This window comes from Euprymna scolopes, chromosome 37 (genome assembly GCF_053919585.1).
Source record: "Euprymna scolopes isolate OS-2025 chromosome 37, ASM5391958v1, whole genome shotgun sequence".
Lineage (NCBI taxonomy): Eukaryota > Metazoa > Mollusca > Cephalopoda > Sepiida > Sepiolidae > Euprymna > Euprymna scolopes.
This window is the reverse complement of record NC_136518.1, coordinates 53,637,591-53,661,170: the sequence shown is the minus strand read 5'-3', so window position 1 is coordinate 53,661,170 and position 23,580 is coordinate 53,637,591. Positions and strand designations below refer to the sequence as shown.

The following is a 23,580-nucleotide window of genomic DNA, read 5'->3' as shown; positions in this document are numbered from 1 at the left end:
TTAAGGGTAAGTGGAGTAATCCTGGAGAAAAAAAAAAAAAAAAAAGAAAAAAAAAAGGTACTATTACTTATACCCTGGTATAGTAGCCAATGAAAAAGGAAGCCTTTGGGTCTCCTTTGACTATGACTCACTTTACTTTTTTACTTATTAGATAGCAATCGACCCAATAAATGTCACATAACTAGGAAATTGGCATTTTAATTTAAAAAAAAAATTTAAAAATGCTATAACATAAAACAAAAACATAACATTCTATTAATATAATAATATTGTAAGGTATTTCACATTCGTACGTTATCACCTTTCACGCAAAAAGATTGATTGGCAGAGAAAGTGATTGATTACCGATAGATAAGGAAAGTGTTATTTCCAATCCAACAGGTTTCATTTTCCTATTCCGAAACCGCCGGTATCAATATCTAACAGAATTCTCACCGCATAGTATTATATATAATCAATATGTATATTCCTTTTTTGTTTCTATCAATTTTGTTATTGTTTTAGGACTCTCTGAGGAGGAGGCATATAATATGGTTGGGTTGGCTTCATTTTTTCTTGCATTAAAATCATTTGTTGTTGTTGCTGCTGCTGATGATGATGCATTTGGCGCGCATATTGTGAATTGCCTGCACCTCTTCGGAACTCCATGGTATTGAAGTGACTTTGTTGCATCATCAACTGTTCTCCCGAATACTGAGAGTTGGAAGCTGCCATTTGCTGCTGGGCCGCTGCAGCTGCTACTGCTGCCACCACAGCCGTAGCTGTCATCGGGGACTGGTGTGCATTCATCTGTTGTTGGTGATGTGACATCATTGTTCCAGTGTGAGACATCACGCCTGCATTTTGAAAGCTGCCTTGATGCCCGGCAGAATTTTTCCCACGAGAATTTGAATTTGGCTTGGAAATTTCATTCTGGTGAACGAAAAAAAAAAAAAAAAAAAAAAAAAAAAAAATTATGTTTGGATAAATGAAGTTTTGCTTTTTTTCAGAGGTAGTGCAATTTGAATTTTGTATTATAACTAGAGTTATATGAAGCAGTTATTTTCGAAAATAAATTCATAAGCATGTTCTACTATAGGCAATAAACTGAAAAAGTGGTCAAAAAACAAATATGTAACAAATAAATGTTACCAAAGGCAAGATAAGTTACTCTTCTACCTACTTGGATACGGTTTGGATGTTTTAAACTTGTTTTAAAGCATTTATTCAGTTTGAAAGAAGTAGTGTTGATTGCATAAATTAGAATTACAACAAAATGGCAGTCATGAGGTTGCTATTTTTGCAGTCTCAATGATCGTTCAAAAATTGAAAATAAAACAAGATACTGATAGAAATCCACCCAATACATAACTAGAAAATTGACATTTGAATTTAAAAAAAAAACAAAAAAACTTATAACATTCTATTCGTATTAAAAAAATGCTACAGCATAAAAAAAAAAAATTTATAACATTCTATTCATATAATAATATCCTAAGACATTTTATGTTCGTATGTTATCACTTTTCATGTACACAAACAAAAAAACATTTGAGATTGATCAGCGGAGAAAGCAACTGATCTAAAGTAAAAATTAAAACTTTGCTCATTTTCAAATAAATTGTTCCTAAATCAAATGATCAGATTTATAGAGGTTAATCTGAGTAGGGAGTTTGTTCACAGTACATTTAAATTTCTGCTTGTTGCTGTGATGAGGGTAACAGGAAGCAGGAAGGTCATTTCAAAGTCAAACAATCCAAATAAAAAGCTATTAGAGTGATATTAGCCTTGTTACAATTAATGGTGGATATCACGTTTACGTGTTCGTCAGTGCACGTTTTATGAAATAATACAGTAATATTTAACTAATTTCGACATCTATACAGTGAAGGGGTGAGATTTTGCTGCTGGGATAGGAGTATTCACATTGCTTTTAGTTGAAATTGAAATAAAAAATAAGTAGATGCCATTGTCTTTTAATGAAAATTTATTTTTTTTAACTTTCAGATTCCGCTCTTATAACGAAGGAGCACTTCTCTTTGTTAGAAAAGTTCAGAGAAATAAAATTACAATTCACCCTCGCCCCCCCCCCCTCCGCCTGGCGGCGCCTCGCGTACATTTACTTCCATCACAGACATCCGGTTTTAACTAAACCTTCATTTGGTTTTCCAGTCAAATGAAACTACAACAGATGAACAAGGGAGATCACTCCTTTATCTCGATAAAAGAGGAGACAACTCAACAGTCTTAACATCTCTGTACATTTTAGAACTTTTGAAAAACAGAAATTTAAGTAATTTTATAAAGCAGAATTATTGAGGAATGTTTAACAAAAAAAAAAAAAAAAAAAAAAGAAAAAAATTACCCAATTTTTTGGCATTGGTTTGATATCCGTAAGCATTACTTCTTCGGTGTTGCCATATTCTATAAAGGTTACCACACACGTTGGCAAATCAGGAACCGATTCAATAACAGCAGGGTAAAACTGAAGCAAGAAAAAAAATTTTAAATACAGTGTTGGGGGGGGGGAGTTTTCACAAGATGTTTATAAAGAATTAGTTTAATATAAATTTTTGTACAATGAAGTGAGGAATGGCTTAGATATAGACTACTACTACTACTAATAATAATAATAATAATAAAAAGAACAATAATCAGTAGTAGTAGTAGTAATTTAACTCATGTTTGCCCCCAACAAGGTATATCGCCACTTGAACGTGAAGGGCTACTATTTGGGACCATGCCTAGGAAAGATCAACAAGATGTTGGTCTATAGTACATTTAAACTTTTGCATATCAGTATAGTCTGGGAAGTAGGTACGAAATTCCAAACTCTAGCTATTCCAGGGAAGAAACTTGATGAGCCGTCTCCTTTCCTTTCAAATTTCCGCTATGAACGATTACTACAACATTGTCCATTGACTACTGTACGCTCTTTAACCCTGATCCTCGAGTGGTGACTTCTTTATAAAAAACTATTAGAATAGAAAGCTTGATATTTAAGGACCTCTTCAGTGAAGGGGTGAGATTTTGTCGCTAGACGGGATTGTCGGGTATATATACGTCGAGGGGGCACAAGTGTATGCGTATATATATAATTTACTATAATCTATATAATTATAAAACTCAAATGACCTTGTAACGAGTGATGTAACCCACTTTCCGGATTACAACATCTGGTTGCGCATGCACGCATAAACATTAACCCATAACAACGTAAACAAATAAACACAAATCGCTTCTTATGAAGATTTTGACTGGCGCACTGAAATATTAACGTTATTTCGAAATTATTATTTAACATGGGAAGAGTGGGGGTGTTTTGCAATTATTTTTATTACAACTATACTGTCACTATTTTCTTACAACTAAACAACTTTAACCTGTTGACAAACATAAGAACAACTGTAGTAAAGTCAAAACTACTACTACTACTACTACTACTCTCTATCCGTCCCTTTTCCTTCCTTCTTTTTTTATTTTTTGTTTACATTTCTAGATACAAAATAGTTGTGTGAGAATGGTGAACTTGTTGACACATTTACTAATCTGTTTCAATATTAGTTTTATTTTATTTATTTAGGTTTTATTTTTTTGCTTCAGGTTTTATTAATTATTTTTTTTAGATTTTAAGTTTCTATAACTTGGTTGAAGGATTCCAATATGAGTTTTTCATTCTTATATTTCTCATCGGTAGGTTCATGTGCGTTTTTGCTACTAAATGACTTTTGTCAGCATTCGATTCGTAGGAAAATCATGTTTAATTTTTCGATTTTTGAGTGATTATTCGGAAAAATAGGTAACTTTACACGAATAGGGAGGATTTTGTTTTTTTCATGTTTGAGTGATCCGTCCGTGATTTTTCATTTTAATATACTTTCATAGAAATGTTTCTGTTATGTCAAAAAAAACCTATTTTCTTTACATCACAAGTGTCACGCTCATATATGAATTCCATAGCTAATATAACATACTGACCCAATTGGTCACGGATAGTCTAGTAATTATTAAATACCTAGACACTAGTGTTTCATCTTTTCAGGAATCACCAGTGCAGGATGTTACGATTAACACCAGTCAATAGATTCGAACCCGGCGAAAGCCGCCATCTCTGGCTTTATTCGCAAGGACCTAATCTATTCAGCTACCGTTAACCATGAGAAATGCTGTTGAATTTAAGCATTTATTTTTAAATGCTTTTTTACGTCTGTCAGAGTGATCTAATCATTATGTGATGATCTGCGCATAAGAGCTAAATTGACCGACTTTAATTCAACTGAAAGCGTTCAACGATAAGAAACGAGTTTCTTAAAAGAGCCTTTATATATATATATATATATATATAAGGCTCCTTTAGTTTTTAACAGACTATGGATACCCATGAAGGGATGCCAGCGCATGAAATTTTTGTGGCAGGAAATGCGCAATCTCCAACCACACCTCTCAGAGTCGATATTGTTAAATACCAGTGGCAAATGAAGTGTATGTACAGGATGACTGGAAACAAATACCGAGATAAGCAGAGAGCACATACAGTGTCTAGAATTCCCAAATGGTCACCATCTGGTACTAACCAGGCTCAACGTTGCTTAACTTTGGTGATCTGACAAGAACCAGTGTGTCAACGCGATCATGCCACACACACACACGTTAATATTTATGAGAAAACAAGTAACATTTTTCCAACTATAATAAAAATATTGCTTCATGTAAATCATAGTGGTCATCATTTGCAAAGTTTGAAACATTTAATAAAATGTACAGAATAAATTTCTGCATCAATTGAAACATTGGTTTTGTTGTTTTGTTTTACGGCATATCAACCCTTTCCGGATTATTTAATGCTGAATCCGGTCATTTTGGTAGAAATTTTTATGCTTGAAGTTCTTTCTATCCTCAAATATTTATTCATGGAGTTTGGTTTAGTTGTTTCGTTTTACAGGATATCAACCCTTTTCAGATTATTTAATGCTGAATCCAATAATGTGGGAAAAAGGTTTTATGCTTCAAGCTGTTTGGTTTGAAAATGAAATGAAAAATGAACTACGGCACTAACCCTAGAGGAAGTTTCATGGGAGTATGAAATTAACAAGCGGTTCCCGGTTGCAGGGAAGTGTCGACATCCTCTTCCATACAGCACCTGGAATTCCCAAATTGGACATCCATCTGCTACTGGCCAGGCTCAACGTTGCTTAACTTTGGTGATCTAACGAAAACTGGTGTGTCAATGTAATTATGTTGTATACGATGCTGCAAACTGCTTTCATGGGACGTGTTTGCTTTGGTTTGGTTTGGTTGATTTGTAGAGGAAAATAATTTTTGGCTTTGCAGAACATGATTGAGTTTTTGTAAAGGAAAAGGGAAGAAAAAACAATAACATCAATATTTGATGCATTTTAGGTCAGGAAGCCATTATCTTCAGACAACCTCATCGGTTAGTTCTAGTTCAATTGAAATATTAATTGAAATAAATTCAACAATATTAAAATAAGATTTATATATATATATATATATATATAAAAGTGAAATTGTGTGTGTGTGTGATCGATATAATTTTGAAGCTCGGTCCTTGGGACGATAAATATCAAAAAATTGGCTAAAAACATTAATTCCTTCACCCTCAACTGGACACTTTTGTACAGGGAGGGTCGTTTTTTTCGCCGACATTTTTTGCAAGTCATTCAACCCTTGACGTCGCATAAAGGCATTATTTCAACTACCCATGACATCACAACTATGGTAGGCACATCGGTAAGACCACTTGGTTTTTTTTTTTCACCTCTTTTTCCTCTAGAACTTACGGGTTAGAGACTGCTTTCTACTCCTATATATATATTTTTTTTTTTTTTTTTGCGCTCGCAAGTTTCCTTTTTTTTTTTGCTCAACCAACACCTTTACACACACATCTACTTTCTTTTCTGCGTTCGCGTCACATTTTCAAGCCTGCCTGCCTACTACAACTTTTTTTTTCTTTTTTTCTCAATACACACCTCCAAACACCCGGGCAACCAGGCTAGTATGATAATTAATATGAAATCTGCATTGATCAAAATATCATATTTAAGCATATTTTACCATCCGGCAATGCCAGGCGGCCTGCTAGTACTTAGATAAATCATCATCATCAATTAACATTTGTTTTACTTCTTTCCTTAAACAATTACAAGAAACTTTCTCAACCTCCTGTCGCCATAAATTATAACACGACCTGAGAGGTCATCATTCAAACTCCTCAACATGGGGTATTGTTGCCACATCTGATGCATCTACCATGAGTCTCACTCTTAGGCATGTTCGAAAACTCCAACCTAATGGGTCTTGCACTATCAACTAAGCTCCAACCTGTGTCCTCCCGCCACAACTTTGCCTCCCTGTGTCTGTTTTACAAACACTTTAATGGAGTGTGCTCTGACAAACTCCTAGCACTTGTGCCCCTTTAATGTAAATATTCCTGACAAGCAGTAAACTCCCACCCCTTCTTTTGTAGGTGTTCCAATATGCCAGAAAGTCTTCTACTCTAATAATTTCTTCTCACAAATTATTAGTTTTTGGAATTCTCCCCTCCACACCTGTCTCCTACTTGTGACTAATATACACTAGTTTAAATGTAATATATATGTGTGTGTGTGTGTGTGTGTGTGACTAAACACCGAGTTTATGTTTGGGCATTTTGGAGATGAGTATTGATAATTTGCTGTCGGACTACTATTCTCATCTTTGCAAGGAAAGCAAAAGAAATGATAAAAATTAATTTGAGAGAAAGGGGGATAAATAATGACCTGGCCAGAAATGGGTTAGTTTGGAAGTAAATTGTTAAAAGTTGTCCAATATGTGCTAACATGTAAAACAAACTTAACACTATGATACGACTGAAATAACATGTTTGCAGGACCAGGTATGGCAACACTAAAAAGGACGGACCAGGTATGGCAACACTAAAAGAACGGACGCGAGCTCTTTGGTTAGACAATATAGAACAGTTGGGGTAGCAGGTCCAGTTCACAGGAGAAGGCCAAAGAGAAACATGGGAAGAAGCATAATGAATGGACTTAAGAGAAAGAAGGATAAAGTACTGGGTCAGAGATATGTTAGTTTGGAAGTCAATTTCTAAAAGCCTTTTCTTTTTTTTAACATAGGAATCACCACTTATCAAGGCCCAGAGACCATTCGAGGATAAGGGTTACGAGTGTACAGTAGTCAATTGGACAATATAGTAATCATTAGGAATGGAAATTAGGTAAATTTGTTAACTTAAGTGGAACGGCTCATCAAGAACTTGTTTACATTAGGCTTGAAGACAATCAGATTGTAGTCAGCTGGAAAGCAGGAAAACGGAAAACAGTTCCACAGGTGTGCACTTCTAAGAAAGAAGTTTTGTTCATGGAATCTACGTTTAGGTTTAGGCACAGATAAAGAGTGGGGAGAATTATTGATAGTGTGTTCAGCTAGACCAGTGTTTCTTGTGAAAGTTTGGCGAGAGGGGACCATAGATTGAAGCTCAGTCGAGCACTTTCCATGAAAATAACGATAAAGCAGAGACAAACTCGCAACATCTCTTCTGTGAGACAGAGGTTGCAGGAAAGAGAAAAGGACATCTTCTACGAGGCTACAAAGTCTATTTTGAATTCTATCAAGGCAGGACAAGTCCTTTCTAGCAGCTCCTGCCCAGATGTGGCAACAGTACTCCATCCTTGGACGTACCTGGCTCTTATATACATAGAGAATTGCATCAGCAGTGAGATATCTACTGGATCGATAGAAGGATCCCACCATTTGACACACGTAACACAGACATTAAAAAAATAATGATAATAGCGATCATCATCATAGTTGAATTTATAAAATCTTGATATTTGGGGGTTTATGCAAGTAAAAAAAAAAAAAAAAAAAAGATATAACGTATATCTTACCTTCTTGTCTTCCCAATATTTAGCTAAGCAATGGTCACCTTTGCGCCAGTGAGGAGATGAAAGCTGCTGAAATTATCAGAGGTATTTTATCGTTATATAGAACATTTGTACTTTTTATTTGCTTCTCACATAAAAACCAATTACAAGTTAAACATTTACTGGTAATCATTATTGGCAACAAATTATTTTAACAAAAATATTGTGAAATTAATCAAAAACAAATTATTTTGGTTTAAATATATTTTTATGACATATCTGAGCTTTTAAAAATATATGAGAGTAGCAAGGCAACCCGGCGTTGCTCGGGACTGTATAAGACAATGAGAAAAATGAAGTTTATTTTGAACATACGTGTTATTCTTAGAATAGAGGAATTGTTGATGTCTACGTATCATTTGCCATCTCGAGCAAAAGAATATATTACCTACCCTAGGACGGGTATTATATAACATGTATGAAATAATTGTACCTTCCCTAGGACAGGAAATGTATATGAAAAAAAATTTCCTTACTTAGGGCGGGTAATGTACTTACACATATTTAAAATAATTTGCATAATTTTCTGTATGTCACAGTTAAGAGTTTGTTTTTACATCAGAGTGCTATAGTAAAGAAGCACCTTATTTCTTATATAAATGTCATACTACTCAAATATATTATATGATTTTCAGTTTTGATAACTTATGTATATCATAGGTAAGATTTTCTTTGTTTTTCATATAGGTACTATACTGTACAAGTGCCTTATTTCCTGGGTAGAATACTGTACAAGTATCTTTTTTTCTAATTTAAAAATGAAAGAACTTGATACTTTTATGTAATTTCCTGTTGTGCTAAATTTTCTGTCCGTCAGGGGTAAGAATTTCTTTGGTTTTTTCATCGGGTGCTATAGTGAAGAAGCACATTATTTCTCATATGTAAGTCATACTACTCGAATATTTAACATGATTTTCAGTTTTAATAACTTTTAAGTACATCACAGGTAAGATTTTCTTTGTTTTTTATACGAGTACTATACTGCACAAGTATCTTCTTTGATAGGATACTGTGCAAGTACAGTATTTCTAATGTAAAGATGAAACTACTCTATGATTTTACATAATTTTTTTCATATGAGTACTATACTGTACAAAGACCTTATTACTTGGGGAGAATTTCTTGTATACTATATTAAAAAAGTGATGATTGTATGTGATTTTTGGAATGTGACATCTATACAAATATACAAACATATACACATAATCAAAATTCATAATGATCAGTTAATTAGTTTAGGAGTGAATCCAATACAAAATGTCATTACTCGATCTATTTACATAATTTTTGGAATGTAACAAAATAAGCTGAGATATTATATAACATTTGAAATATGGCATTTTCGTTACATACATAAAAAAAACATTCTTCTGTATTTTTTTTTAATAAAAGTATTCTTGTAAAATTATTACATAACATTTAAAAGGCAAGAATATCGAAATGTAGAAAAAAAAAAGAAATGGTGGAACTCAAAACCGAAACACTGATGTTAGTAATTAGCCACGCTATCCACTGCACCAAAGGGACAACCGGTTTAAAACCGTTGTGAAATAACTAAAGTACATTTCCCTTTTACAAGGCATACGCATGCGCAGAACGACGCCATTGTGCTACACTCGCCAAGTTGTTATTTCTTTCAAGTTTGAAGCCCTTAGTAATTATTTTCACCGAGTAAATATCTCTAATAAAATTCTGCACCAAAAACGCAATCTTTTGAACTACTGCATGCTGTCCAGATCTGAAAATCACTCCTTCTCAAAAGTACATGATATCATAAAAAAAACTAGACACCTCAAAAGCATGTAGACCCGATCTCATCCCTGCTGTACTATTAAAAAAATATTCCACTGAGGTTGCTCCAGTTCTCTCCAAACTCTTCAATAAATGCCTTAACGAATCAAGCTTTCCTGACTGCTGGAAAACTGCTTCTGTAGTACCAGTTTACAAGAATTCTGGTGAAAGAACTGACCCATTAAATTGTCGCCCCATTAGCTTTCCTCCCTTTTTTTTTTGCCAAAATATATGAGTCCATAATTAATCAAGCTCTAGTCCATCACCTTACAGCTGCTAAACTTCTGTTTAACTATCAATATGGGGTTAGGAAAGCCCGTTCTACTGCAGATATTCCAACTAATCTCTGAATGTATATACCATGCACTGAATAAAGTAGGAGAGAGGAGGGCAGTAGCTCTAGATATATCTAAAGCTTTTAACAGGATGGTCTTCTCAGGAAAATCAGATCCTATGGTATTACTGGACGAATACTTAACATAATTAAATCCTTCTTAAATAAAAGAATCCAGGATGTCCTTGATAGTCGTACGTCTAAACAATGTGATATAAATGCGGGTGTACCTCAGGAGTTGATTCTTAACACCTTATAAACCTTAGAGGAAGACCTCCAGTCTGTAGTAGAATCGGGTCAAAAATGGATGGTAACATTCAATGCTGCCAAGACTAAACTTGTTTCCTTCAATAATTACAAGAAACCTCAACCAACAATAGCTATGGCTAAAGATACATTACCTGAAAGCACTTCGTTCAGACTCCTTGACTTAACGTTCACAGGGAACATGAGTTAGAACAGATACACAGAGAGCATTGCCAAGGCTGCTGTGAAGAAGGTAGGCTCTCTCTACCATGCTAGAAAGTTACTTATGCCTGAAAGTATCCTGTACCTCTATAAGGCCACCATTTGTCCATGTATGGAGTATTGTTATCACATTTGGGTTGGTGCATCTGCTACTAGTCTCTCGCTGCTGGATAGGATTCAAAAGAGAGTCGCCAACCTGATAGGTTCTGAATTGTCATCTAAGCTTCAACCTCTGTCCCGTCAACAAAATGTTGCATTGCTCTGCCTGTTTTACAAGTATTTCAATGATGGGTGCTATGACAAACTACCAGCCCTTGTATCCCCTTGACGTAAATACCCCCGACAAAGTCCCACTCCTACACAGTAGAGATCCCTAGATGTAAGAAAGCCTTCTACTCTTATAGTTTCTGCCCCAGAACTGCTAGACTTTGGAATTCTCTTCCGGGTTCCTGCTTCCCAAATGGTACTAACATGCAGAAGTTCAAGTGTAATGTGAACAGACATCTTGTTGCTCAACTCCCTACATAGCATCCCTGCAACTTATGTCCCTGATATTAGCCCCCTACATCAAAGTGGCACTGTGCCTTGTTTAAGGTGAAAATGTAATAAAAAAAGAAAAACGGTAAGGATTATACACTTATTTGTGTTTTGGACTTTCTTTTTTTATTTATTTTTAAACTTTGGACGTTTTCTTTCTTTCTTATTTCTTTAACTGAGTGATGACAGTTATTTAGTTTGATTTTTAATCACTCCATTTCTACTAACATCAAGGTTTTTTTTTACATTATGTGTCATTTTTTTTTTGTTCACCCTACCCACATCTTCCAGTAATCAAAGAAAGAACTTTTGGTTCTTGTCTAGAATTCACCCTATGTTAAAATGCAAAAATAAAGAAAAATCTGTATGATGCACGTAATCATAACAAAACAGAAATATCATTCCTAAAAATCATATAAATTAATCAAGTAGTTTTGTTTTTATAAAAAAATTTATTTTTAAGTGATTAATGGGAATTTGTAGGCATTACAACATAAATTTCTGAAGTTTGATCTATTGTTGAGTTATCTCCGTTTTTTTTTTTTTGTTTTTGTATTCAGAATACCAATAATTGATAAGTATTGAATTTTCAAATTGTGAAAATATTTCTTGACAAAAAAAAAAAAAAAAAAAAAAAAGATTCTATCAAAATTTTTTAAAAAAAGTATTTTTAAAATTTTATAAACATTTCTTTTCAAACTTCAAATAAAAACTTATTTTTTTTATTTTGTTATTAAAAGTGCAAATAAAAACTTATTTTGGTCTGTATAATTTTTTATAATTTTTAATGTATACTTTCAATAATGTCCTTTTTTTATATTTTATTTCCATAAATCGCTCCACATTAGAAATACTGAAGAACAATAAAAGTGAAGGAACCGATTTGCCTTGTCACCGCTTCCGTTAATATACACACCAGAAGTTAGGAAGTATGTTAGCTGAATATAACCAAAAAAGTTTCTTCTATTGAATATTTAAAATAGAAATTGAAGCCAAAAATACAATTTTTAAAATAAATAGAATCATTATTATTTTTAAATATAAAGATTAATAATTTTAAATTAAAAACAAACAAAATCAAATCGAATGTACGATCGTTTCGGAAACGATATTCATTTTAATAAACCGACAATAAGCATTGACAATAATAATTGACAAAGACTTTTCGAATATAATCTCATCAGCACAAAAGTGGAGGGGGGGGGGGTTATGACACCAAAATAAACTAGCATTTTTGTAGTAAGTAAGGTGGACAGGCCTTATTGAGTTTCATTAGAAAATTTGTTTTAAAGTTTGTCAGTACATATGTGAGCATGCTGCTAAGTTGTAGCCAAAATTTTAAACAAATTTTCTACTGAAACTCAATAAGGCCTGTCCATCTTACTTACTACAACAATGCTTGTTTATTTTGATCTCTTAAACCTCCCCCCCCTTTTGTGCTGATGAGGAGATTATATTCGAAAACAAAGTTTTGTCAATTATTGTCAATGCTTATTGTCGATTAATAAAATGAATATCATTTCCAAGACGATCGTACATTCAATTTGATTTTGTTTGTTCATCCTTTTAAAACTGATTCATAAATTACAATTATCAATCTTTATACTTAATATTAATATAGCTCTTATTATGCAAATAAAAAAAAATAAAAAAAGATTCTATTTTTAAAATTAAAAAAAAGATTCTATTTTTAAAATTTAAAAAAAGATTCTATTTTTAAAATTAAAAAAACAAAATTCTATTTTTAAAATTAAAAAAACAAAATTCTATTTTTAAAATTAAAAAAAACAAAATTCTATTTTTAAAATTAAAAAAAACAAAATTCTTTTTTAAAATTAAAAAAAAAGATTCTATTTTTAAAATTTTTTAAAAAGATTCTATTTTTAAAATTTAAAAAAAAGATTCTATTTTTAAAATAAAAAAAAGATTCTATTTTTAAAATAAAAAAAAGATTCTATTTTTAAAATAAAAAAAAGATTCTATTTTTAAAATTTAAAAAAAAGTATTTTTATAATTTTATAAACATTTCTTTCCAAATTTCAAATAAAATAAAAACTTATTTTTTTTATTTTGTTATTAAAAGTGCAAATAAAAACTAATTTTAATCTGTATAATTTAAAAAATTTTTATTGTATACTTTCAATAATGTCCTTTTCTTATATTTTATTTCAATAAATCGCTTCACAATAGAAATACTGAATACCTATTGAGCTTATTATATATTTACATTATTATGAGCACTGCTTTTTTTTTTAAGTATTTATACATAAAAATAAACTTTGCTCTTTAGACTACAGGTCTAATTCCCTCTCTCTCTCTTTATATATATATATATATATATATATATATATATATATATATAAAATGCTCTCTATCTTAGGTTGAGCATTTGAGAAGTGATATACAAATAACCATTAGCGTATGAAGCGATGCTCTTTGTGTAAACAAATTGAGCTTAGGTATTTTGGACGATGTCAAAACATTGTTAATTCACTGCCTGCATAGCAGCAACCATATAGCGCAACGGTTAGAAGCTCCGACTGTCGTTTGGCCGATCGGGTTTCGATCCTGGCTGGAGGTAGTTGCTTGTCTAGCTGCACTGATAAGTTGTGAAACAGCGAAACAGTATTGTATGTGGATGACTTTATATGTATATATGTATATTTTGGCAGCAAGTCATTATTCAAGCATGTCTGATTGAACACGACAGAGTTCTTTTTTTTTCCGATTTTGTTGGATAACTTTTCAATTTGCCGAGCGATCTTTTTTATTTCAGCTGGCCTATTGTATATGCCATAATATAATTCGATAATAATTCACTGAAAACATTTTTTAAGGGACGAAAATTAGAAGTGTGTGTACCGTTCGTACACGTGAACCAAAACATCATATTTCACATTTTCACTTGTTAAAATATTTTAAAATTTACTACTACCCAATTTTTAAAAATATTTGTATGGTTGATAACAAAATAGCTCTAACTAAACATGTAAGAATTTTTATTTATAACCAGACTTTCAATTAAAAAGAAAAAAATCGATTTGAAATAAAAATAAACAACAAAAACAAAACATCTGTTTCCGCCATGTTATCGCTGCTGCTGCTACTATCACTTATACTACAGAAGTCTTGATTCAAATTCATAACGATTTTTTTGGATATTATGTTTTTAAATTGCTACGTACTACTAGACTCAAAATGCTTTGGTTTTTAAAATAGGACTATTTTAGCAGAAATCACTTGAAATCTGTGATTATCCAAAGCGTTTTAACGGCCATGTGTATTGCTATTAATATGCACTCAGTGTGACCCTTATCAAAATTCATACTAGCTAACTTAATTGTAACCAATATAGAGTCTCTAATACATAACAGTTGTTTGTTTTGCAGACAATCGCTCCATTATGATCAGGAGAAAATTATGATGGCTATCCAAGATCAAGGCTTGATGACCAATGCTTTCAAGAAAATGAGTGGTCTCAGCAATGCCAACATACTTTTGCCACACGGAAGTAAAGAATGAACTACCTGACATCTAGCTGCAAGGTTTTGCTAAGGGACAGATATTATATAATGCAACACAATGGAGCATGTAAATATTTCCAATGAACGATCCTTAAAACGTTGAATATTGAATGCAAGTCCTGGAGACATACACCAGAAAGAACAGTTGGAAATAAGTCATTCACCGTCCACTACGACAACGTAATTCTTACAGCTACAAAATTCCTACCTGAAAAACTAAGCTCTAAAACCTGATATAGTTGTATGTGACAAGGAGAAAGAAGCAACCTTAGAAGTTAAGCGTCCCGAATGATGCTGGCTTATACAGAGATGAGAGAGAAAAGATAACAAAATACTAACACCTTATGTAGGACATGAAAAGAAACTGGAATTTTAGGAAGATTTCTATTATTTCAGTAATTATAGGAGCAACTGGACTGCTGAAAAAGAATTTCAAATCCTACCTGGCACTGGTAAATATAACCAGTGAACCAAGTGCAAGAGAGATTCAAACAATTGCAGTTAAAGGGACAGTAAGAATCTTAAAAAGATCTTTCAGTCGGGATATATAAGATAGCGGGTGAATGTTTGTCATCCAGCAGGATGCCCTCTTCCCAGCTTGAACAAACTGATTAAAAAAAAAAAACAGAACTGTCCTTTATATAACAGAAAACTTTGGAGATGAAGAATACTTACTGCATTTGGTGTATAATGATTTTTTCTGTTGTAATATTTAGAATCGCTAGAGTCGGTATCAATTTGCCGCCTGCGATTTGCTCCACCACTTTCCCCACCACCTTTTGGACGGCTTGTAGAATTAGAATTATGTCCACTTCGGCCTCCTCCAACACCCTCATAAGTAAAATGTCTACTTTCATTGCCAGCTGGGTCAGCGGGATTCATATTAACCAGCACCTTTCGAGGTTGTTTCACGGAGGCTGAAAACTGCGGATGTTTCTGCGGATGATTTTGATAATCCCGGTTCAAGTTCCTGCTTGGATTGTCCGATCCAGCATTCTGAGGATGAAAATCTTTAGGATTATAGCTAGAATATCTCGAATGGGTTTCATTCGTGTAGTGTTGCTGCGGCTGCGATTGCGAGACGTTGTAATAATTAGATGATTGGGTGGCAGTTTGTACTTGCCCTGGGTTATTAGAAAAGTTCCTTGAGGACCGCGCATTTTCTCTTGAATCACCATGGTAACCCGAATAGGCAGGCTGTTTGTTATGTACTGAAGTATTGTTGTTATTGTTATACCGATGTTGGGACTGGTTATAATGACTGGGCGCACTGTTACTAAGGGCAGGATTTGATCCATAAGCGGTTCCACTTCCTCCATGGCCAGAGTCCGTCCCTGCCGATACATTATGATAATTAGCAGAACCATGCTGTTGGTGGTTACCAATTATACCACAGTTGTTGACTGAAGCAGAGTTGCTGTTAGTGTAATTGCTATGGTTAGAATTGCTAGCAGAGTACCTGTTATGCTGTTGGTTATGGTTGGCCGAAGTATAATCGTGTCCACTGTTATTAGCCCCGTACCCAGACTGGGAATTTTTCGAGAAAGGCAAGCTAGTGGCACTATTCCCACCACCGCCACCGTCCCCACTATTATTGTATCCAGGTCCACTAGAGTAACTGTTACTCGTGTAGTTACCGCTGTTGCCCTGGTTTTGCCCATTATTATTGCTGCTGCTAGATTTTCCAGACAATCGGGGCGGTAAATTACTGCGCCGATTTCCTGTTCCCTTTCTACCATCAGAGTTTTGGCGTCCGTCAACATCAAACTTGTCTCTATCACAGTCTGGATCCCTTTTGAAGTCAGAAGTCTTCCGATCGTTATGGGATTTGGAATCTGAAAGTAAAAAAGATAAATTAGAAAAAAAAAAAAACCGTTTCATTAAAATGAGCTGATACTAATGTCATCGCAGTTTGTTTGCAGTTAAGTAGTCTTGGCTATGTTGACATCAAAAAGAATATCTGGCCTATAAAAATTTTGTCTCAACTAAAATATTTCCCAAAAAAATTGGTTACATTTCAGGCTACATAGTTTAAATGTTGCAATCAAGACCTGGCCAGAGATAGGTTAGTTTGGAAGTTAATTTTTAAAAGCCAACATATGCCAGCATGTAAAATGGACATTAAACTAAATACTGTTATATGTTGGGGCCCTACACCAGCAAGTAGCGATTAAGTTAATTAGTGTGAATTTTGATATAGTACATATTCCGGATAAGCCAAATCTGTAAAAGACTAAACAGAAGATAGGTGACAGAGCAGAGTCAACAGGTTAAATGAACTAGATTAACAATAGAATTTAGAGAAACAAAAAAGTTTTTTAAATCAGTCTTACTCTGGAAGCTGTGGTAATGAGACAGCCCAATAATGTGAATAATCTAAGGTAAATGTCACCTTGATGTCTGTCAGTCTACTTCTCTCAATCCTTAAGTTAGAAAACTAGGTTAAGATAGATAATTATTTACTTATACGTCTATGTGGTCTCTCTCTCTCTCTCTGTGCGAGTCATTTCTCCAAATAAAACCTTGAAAACTCAACAATGTCTCTTGTGCCATTCATGAATGAATGAAAAGTTTATTTTGCCTAAGTTATAAGGATGATCACGGACAGTTATGAAACAACGCCAAGAAGCCATTATGAAAGAAAAACATGCATAAACACCCAGCGCAACACATGTATAGAAAGACTTTATTTTACTCTTGAATTCTTGATTGCTCACAAGCACGAACAAACATGCATCATTGCAACAAGATACGTGACAATAAAAACCAACTGTACAATACAGGAAAAATAATTTCTATTACAATTTGGAGTACACATAACTATTGGTGACAAATTATTTTCAAGAAAATACAGTTCGAGAAATTAGTCAAAAGCAATTTATTGTCCTTAAACTACGAATTTGTAATCTATTTCCATAAAAAGACATTTTATACACGTTGCTGAAAACATCAGTTCTGAGCAAAGTAGTAATTTTGTTTAACCAATGAATATTATTTTGTTTCTGAATTTTTTAGATGAAAATTATTCATATTATTTGGTTTCTTCAGACTACTGTTCTCATCTTGAGTGTTATTTTCACGTTTAAGTTGATGTAACTCCCGATCTTCTTCAGGTGCAGCTTGTTGAACTAGGGAACCTTTCTGTCGAACTCAGGGAATCTATTATTTCATCTGACTATGATGGTTACACTACTCAAAACCGATATTCAAGGTAACTTTAAAGGCTTATGACTTGTATTTTAATTTTTTGGCACTTGTACAGTTTAATCAAGACATTAAAAAATGAAAATATTGAAAAAAGGTTATATTGTACGTATCCGTTTTGGACTGAAGATCTCAAAAAAAAAAATTTCATTTGATTGAGTATTTTTTTTTTTTACAGCGGAAAAACAGATTTTCATAACAGCACATTAAAGGTAGACATCTTTGAATTTTTTGAACACGCCACAGGGAGATAACTCAGTTTAAAGCGTCGACACTCCCTCCCCATCTTTAATACTAGCTTTTCTTCCTAAAAAAAAAAAAAAAATCGAACCTTTTGCTCGGTATCATAACGAATTATTTTTTTCACTAAAAAAAAACTACTTTATGAAATCAAGTGAATTTTTTTTTTTTTTTTTGGAGAACTGCATTCCATAACAGATACATACAATATAAACTATTTTTTGATATTTTCATTTTTTAATATTTTGATTAAACTGTACAAGTACCTTTTTTTTTTTCAACACAAATAGGTCACATTTTCATCAGAGTAGATAAAGCAAAATAAATTGTTTTAGACTAATTTCACAATTATATTTCCTTGAAAATAATTTAAGTCACTAACTGTAATATTTATCCAATCACGTATTAAAAACTAGCTGTGCCTAACTGGCATTGCCTAGGATTCATTACAAGCACATTTTAAAATTACTTGTAGATCAAAGTAAAGTAAAAAATTTTTTTTAAAAGGTCAAGAAACTCGTGTATAGGCAATAAATAGAAAGAAATATGTAGTCACAAAATATTGATATAAAAAGATGGAAAATATGCTCAATAATAAAAAGGGAGATAAGTTATAGTGTTAGCTGAAAGAGTTATTTCCCTTATATTTAAAATTATTGTCATCACCGGTAACAATCTTAACTGGAAGTCAAAGGCAAAATGATTAAGCAGAATCAAATACTGATTTGTCAGATACAATGCTATCTATGTCTAAATTCTAAAATCTGCCAAGATAATTTTACGTTAGATTATTTGGTACTAATGCACTTATTGATCCGTGCTAAAATAATAACATTTAGAACGCCATTCTTAACATGGAGTGCGGGAGGATGTTTTCTACCTATTCTGTACTTTAACCTTAGAATTTAATAAAAACATATCATAAAACTTTAATTAACCTTGAAAATACTATTTAAAAAATAGCACGGTTTAATAAGTGCACTAGCACTGTTTATTTTAAAACTAATTCATATGCACTGAATTATTTTAAATTTTCATTCTTAACATTGGCCAGTATTTGCTTTATGAGTGATGAAAGAGAATTCTGTCATACTAAGATAGTCAAAATAAAGAGAAAGACATTGAGTGTGCCTGAGGGGGAAGGAGACGGGAAGTCATTCTTTGATGAATGAAAAAACATTTAACTCTCTTCTCCTCTTCATGAATTGCTTGCAGTAATAGCGTTCATGTCAAATTAACAACATTTTCAATCTTCTTGAAAAAAAAAAAAAAAAAAAAAAAAAGCATATTTCTTATCACAAAGTAGAGAACAAACATCCATAAGTGGAAATCCACTTTTTCTGGATTTAAAAAAGTCGAGAGCTCACATTCCTGATTATTATCTCATTTATAAATCTCACTATGTCTGTGTGTCTCCGTTTTTTTTTTCAAATTGTACTTCCTCTGAAATGGTAGGTTGCAGAACGATGGAAGACAGCTCAAATGATAACACTTTTTGTCAGCCGTTCTTTCATGGGTCTTTAGCGGGTTAAAATAGTTTTGAAAGAGTCAAAAAAATTGAAAGAAATTATAACTTGCCAAATGCGAATCAACTAAAACTACTCATATACACATGCGCAAATCATTATAAATTTTGGACATTTATGTTTGTTTTCATGGTAACATCATTAGCTTTTAATGCTACAGTATTGCTATCGGTTTCAGTTTCGATTCTAGCTAATGCCATCCAAATCATAATTTTTTTTTTTACTCTTGAAATCACGACTAGACATGGGGTAGAATATCACATGAAATAATCAATAAAGAATCGACTCTATATACAAAATCTGGATAAATGAAAATATATTTAAAACATTTTATAACTGGACAATGGTGGGCGCCAATTGAGTTTCGGAATGAAAACTGCATCAATTTATTTACATAATTTATAAAATCACTACTTATAAATTGGGTACAATCTCAACTGAAAAGAATTTATGTGACTGGAATAGAAATTAATTCCTGAAAAATATCATTCGGTCAGGAAAACTTATTTGTTTCCTCATGGGAGAAACAGAACTTCGATGCCATTTGTTCTCAACTGGAAATAATTTACTTGACTCAAATAGGAATAAATTCCTACAAAAAATATTGTTCGATCACAAAAGACTATTTTCCCAATCCATAAGATTTTCTAATTTCGTTTTGAAAAGTTCTTAAAGATTCTTTTAAATTTAGTCGTACAAACATTTACATATATTTACTTTTCTACTCTGGAAATGGTTGAAGCAGTTTACGATTCAAAAGCCATATATTTTGTAGGGGAGGGGAGTCAACTATTTTTTAAGGGGTTAAAATATTTATTAAAAATATTCTTAAACATTTTACTCAGATAAATTAAAGTATGAACATTAATAATAAATACAATGAAAGTAATAATATGGTATATTCATTTATTATAATCTATATATATATAAAAGCGAAAATGTATGTATGCATGTTCGCTTTTTCTGTATGTCAACAAAAGGCTTTTTTCAGAGAAGCGGTCGCTCGCTTCACAACTTTGTAAAACTTTTTATATCACATATAAATCGTAATATCTCACAGTTAACAACGAAGCTCGCCTGTCTATTTAATTTGATATATTTCTGGAAGATAAATATTCAATATTTGTCGCTCGCCGTATGTGGGTTAGTCTTTTTCCTATAACATCTTGGGGGGGGGGGGGAGCGTTCAGCAGTAAATGAATACTATCCCGCAGTCAAACTTGACCTCATTAACTCATTAAAATGGGCACCTGCTAAATCCAAGTAATTAAATAAATTCAATTCGGTGGGGCAATGGTTAACAACACACGTTTTTTTTTTCACACTTTAATTTATAATTACAACTTTGCCTCAAGGGTTCGGGTTCGATCCTCATACTTACTTTTTTTTTTTACCCCCCCCCCCCATATTTTATGATAATGCTGGAACCCCCCTCTCCTTCCTGATCACTACAAATAAATGAAGAAATGCGCAATTTCCACGATATGAACAACAAAACAGTAAAAACTAAGATGTCACTAACCTTCTTTCAACGGTATCTTTGTTTCCAAGAAGTCAAAAAGTGTTGCAGGACCTGATGGACGGCTTGGTGTAACATCTTCAGTTGCAGCTTCTTTCTCCTCATTTCTTTTCCGACCTTTTCTTTCACGACCTTAAGGAAGAAAAAAAAAAAAAAAAAAATGTACCTGACTCCAGTTCTACATATAAAAAAAAAAAAAAAAAAATACAATCTTATTTAAAAAAATTTAATTGCATTCAAATATTAACTCAGAACATTTTTCTTTTACCAAAACAAATGGTTTCCGTTCTGCTAGATCTACAGCAGATGTGCTTACAGTTATATCTCATAGGATTAGCAAATCTCTCGATGGAAGCAACCTTTCTAGGGCAATTGCTCTTGACATATCTAAGGCCTTTGATAGGGTATGGCATAAAGGTTTACTTCATAAGATCTCTAGCTATGGTATAGCTGGAAATGTCTTCTCAATTATTAAATCATTTCTTTCTGATAGGTTCAAAAGAGTAGTAGTTGAGGGGCAAAAATCAGAAGCCCACAGTATTAATGCCGGTGTCCCTCAGGGGTCCATCCTGGGCCCAACTCTTTTCCTGATCTACATTAATGATCTTCCAAATCACATCCTTACATCATTTGTAGACATTTATGCTGACGACACTACCATTTATGGTAGCACATCTAAGACAGTAAACGACCAAGTTCTCTCCAATTCTCTCTCCTCTGATCTTGAGCATGTAGTACAATGAGGAAAGGAGTGGCTGGTTACTTTTAATGCATCTAAAACCAAGCTTCTCTCTTTACATCATCAACATTCTGATCCCCATCTGGCATCAATTGAAATGAATGGCTCTCGTCTTCAGGAGGCCTTAAGTTTTGACAAGCTTCTGGGCTTGACCATTACTCCTGATCTTAAATGGAACACGTATATCAAATCTGTTGCCAAGGCCGCTGGAAAAATGGTGGGATCTTTCTATCGATCCAGTAGATATCTCACTGCTGATGCAATTCTCTATTTATATAAGAGCCAGGTACGTCCAAGGATGGAATACTGTTGCCACATCTGGGCAGGAACTGCTAGAAAGGACTTGTCCTGCCTTGATAGAGTTCAAAATAGACTTCGTAGCCTCGTAGGAGATGTCCTTTTCTCTTCCTTGCAACCTCTATCTCACAGAAGAGATGTTGCGAGTTTGTCTCTGATGTATCGTTATTTTCATAGAAAGTGTTCGACTGAGCTTCAATCTATGGTCCCCCTTGCAAAACTTTCACAAGAAACACTCGTCTAGCTGTAAACACTATCAATAATTCCCCCCACTCTTTATCTGTGCCTAAACCTAAACGTAGATTCCATGAACAAAGCTTTTTTATTAGAACTGCACGCCTGTGGAATTGTCTTCCGTTTTCCTGCTTTCCGGCTGACTACAATATGGTTGTCTTCAAGTCTAACGTAAATAAGTTCTTGATGAGCCGTTCCATATAAGTTATTAAATTTAACAAATTTTCATTACTAATGATTATTATATTGTCCAATTTCTACTGTACACTCTTTAACCCTTATCCTTGAGTGGCCTATTGGCCTTGATAATGTGGTGATACCTATGAAAAAAAAAGAAGAAGAAAAAGTCCAATGTGAACAAGTTCTAATTGAATCGTCCCCCTAAGTAATCCAAGTTTCAAAATTCCCACTGTTTACTATGCTAAAATAACAATGACTAATGTATACCTATTAACCCTTATCCTTGAGTGGCCTCTGGGCCTTGATAAGTGGTGACACCCATGTAAAAAAAAAAAAAAATAATAAAAATATTACTTTCACAAAAAATTTTTTAATAAACCAATTAAAAATATTTTTGGTTTGACAAAAAAAAAAAAAAAAAAAAAACTGAACCCCCTTTTGCCAGTCTTGTTGACATGTAACTAATGATCTTAGTTGAGGAAGTTTATCACTGAACATTAGGTACCTCCAACGTGCGCAACAGTTTTAAACTCTCCCCCCCCCCATATGTAACATGATGTAATTTAATATTATCATCCTAACTGTTTTACCATTTAATAGAAAAAGCTTCAAATAAACTGCTAATATTTTTTTTTTAAATTTTACAGCATACAAAAATAATGAAAACGTGAGACAAAAATCTTGTTTACATTATTGACGCTTTAAAACAACGTTCCTATGTAGTGATGTTTTTGAAGCCGTTCACACACCCATGTTTTAAAAATCTAGTAAAAATCAAATAATCATTTTCCTGAAATTTTCGATATTCAATCAAACTTACATATCAAAAGTAGGTTTCGATAAATATAATAGCAGAAATATATTTTTTTATTTGTTCTACCCCCCCCCCATATTTCATGGTCCGAAAACTAAGCAAAATAAATGTGGGTTGATAAAAGTTTCAACATTTTTTAAAGCTGGAAAGATCAAATAATTAAAAAATAGTAATTTTTATATATATAAAATCCTGTTATTTATTTCATTTACCTCAAAGTTGTAAATAAAATTGGGTATAAATTCAAT

The 23,580-nt window shown here is 33.0% G+C and overlaps 1 protein-coding gene across 2 annotated transcripts in view; it reads right to left on the bottom strand.

Moving 5' to 3' along the window:
- Nucleotides 1-344: 344 nt before the first annotated feature.
- Nucleotides 345-23,580, bottom strand: part of LOC145261198 (uncharacterized) — a 58,451-nt gene continuing 35,215 nt past the window's right edge. The window contains exons 9-13 of one of the 2 annotated variants that reach the window (XM_080119523.1): nucleotides 21,072-21,200; nucleotides 15,255-16,414; nucleotides 7,890-7,955; nucleotides 2,345-2,464; nucleotides 345-912 (exon numbers count right to left, since the gene is read on the bottom strand). In XM_080119523.1, coding sequence (XP_079975649.1) covers nucleotides 493-912; nucleotides 2,345-2,464; nucleotides 7,890-7,955; nucleotides 15,255-16,414; nucleotides 21,072-21,200 — 1,895 coding nt within the window. In that variant the 3' untranslated portion in view covers nucleotides 345-492. The remainder of the gene's footprint in view (nucleotides 913-2,344; nucleotides 2,465-7,889; nucleotides 7,956-15,254; nucleotides 16,415-21,071; nucleotides 21,201-23,580) is intronic. The other variant, XM_080119524.1, reaches the window with a different exon arrangement.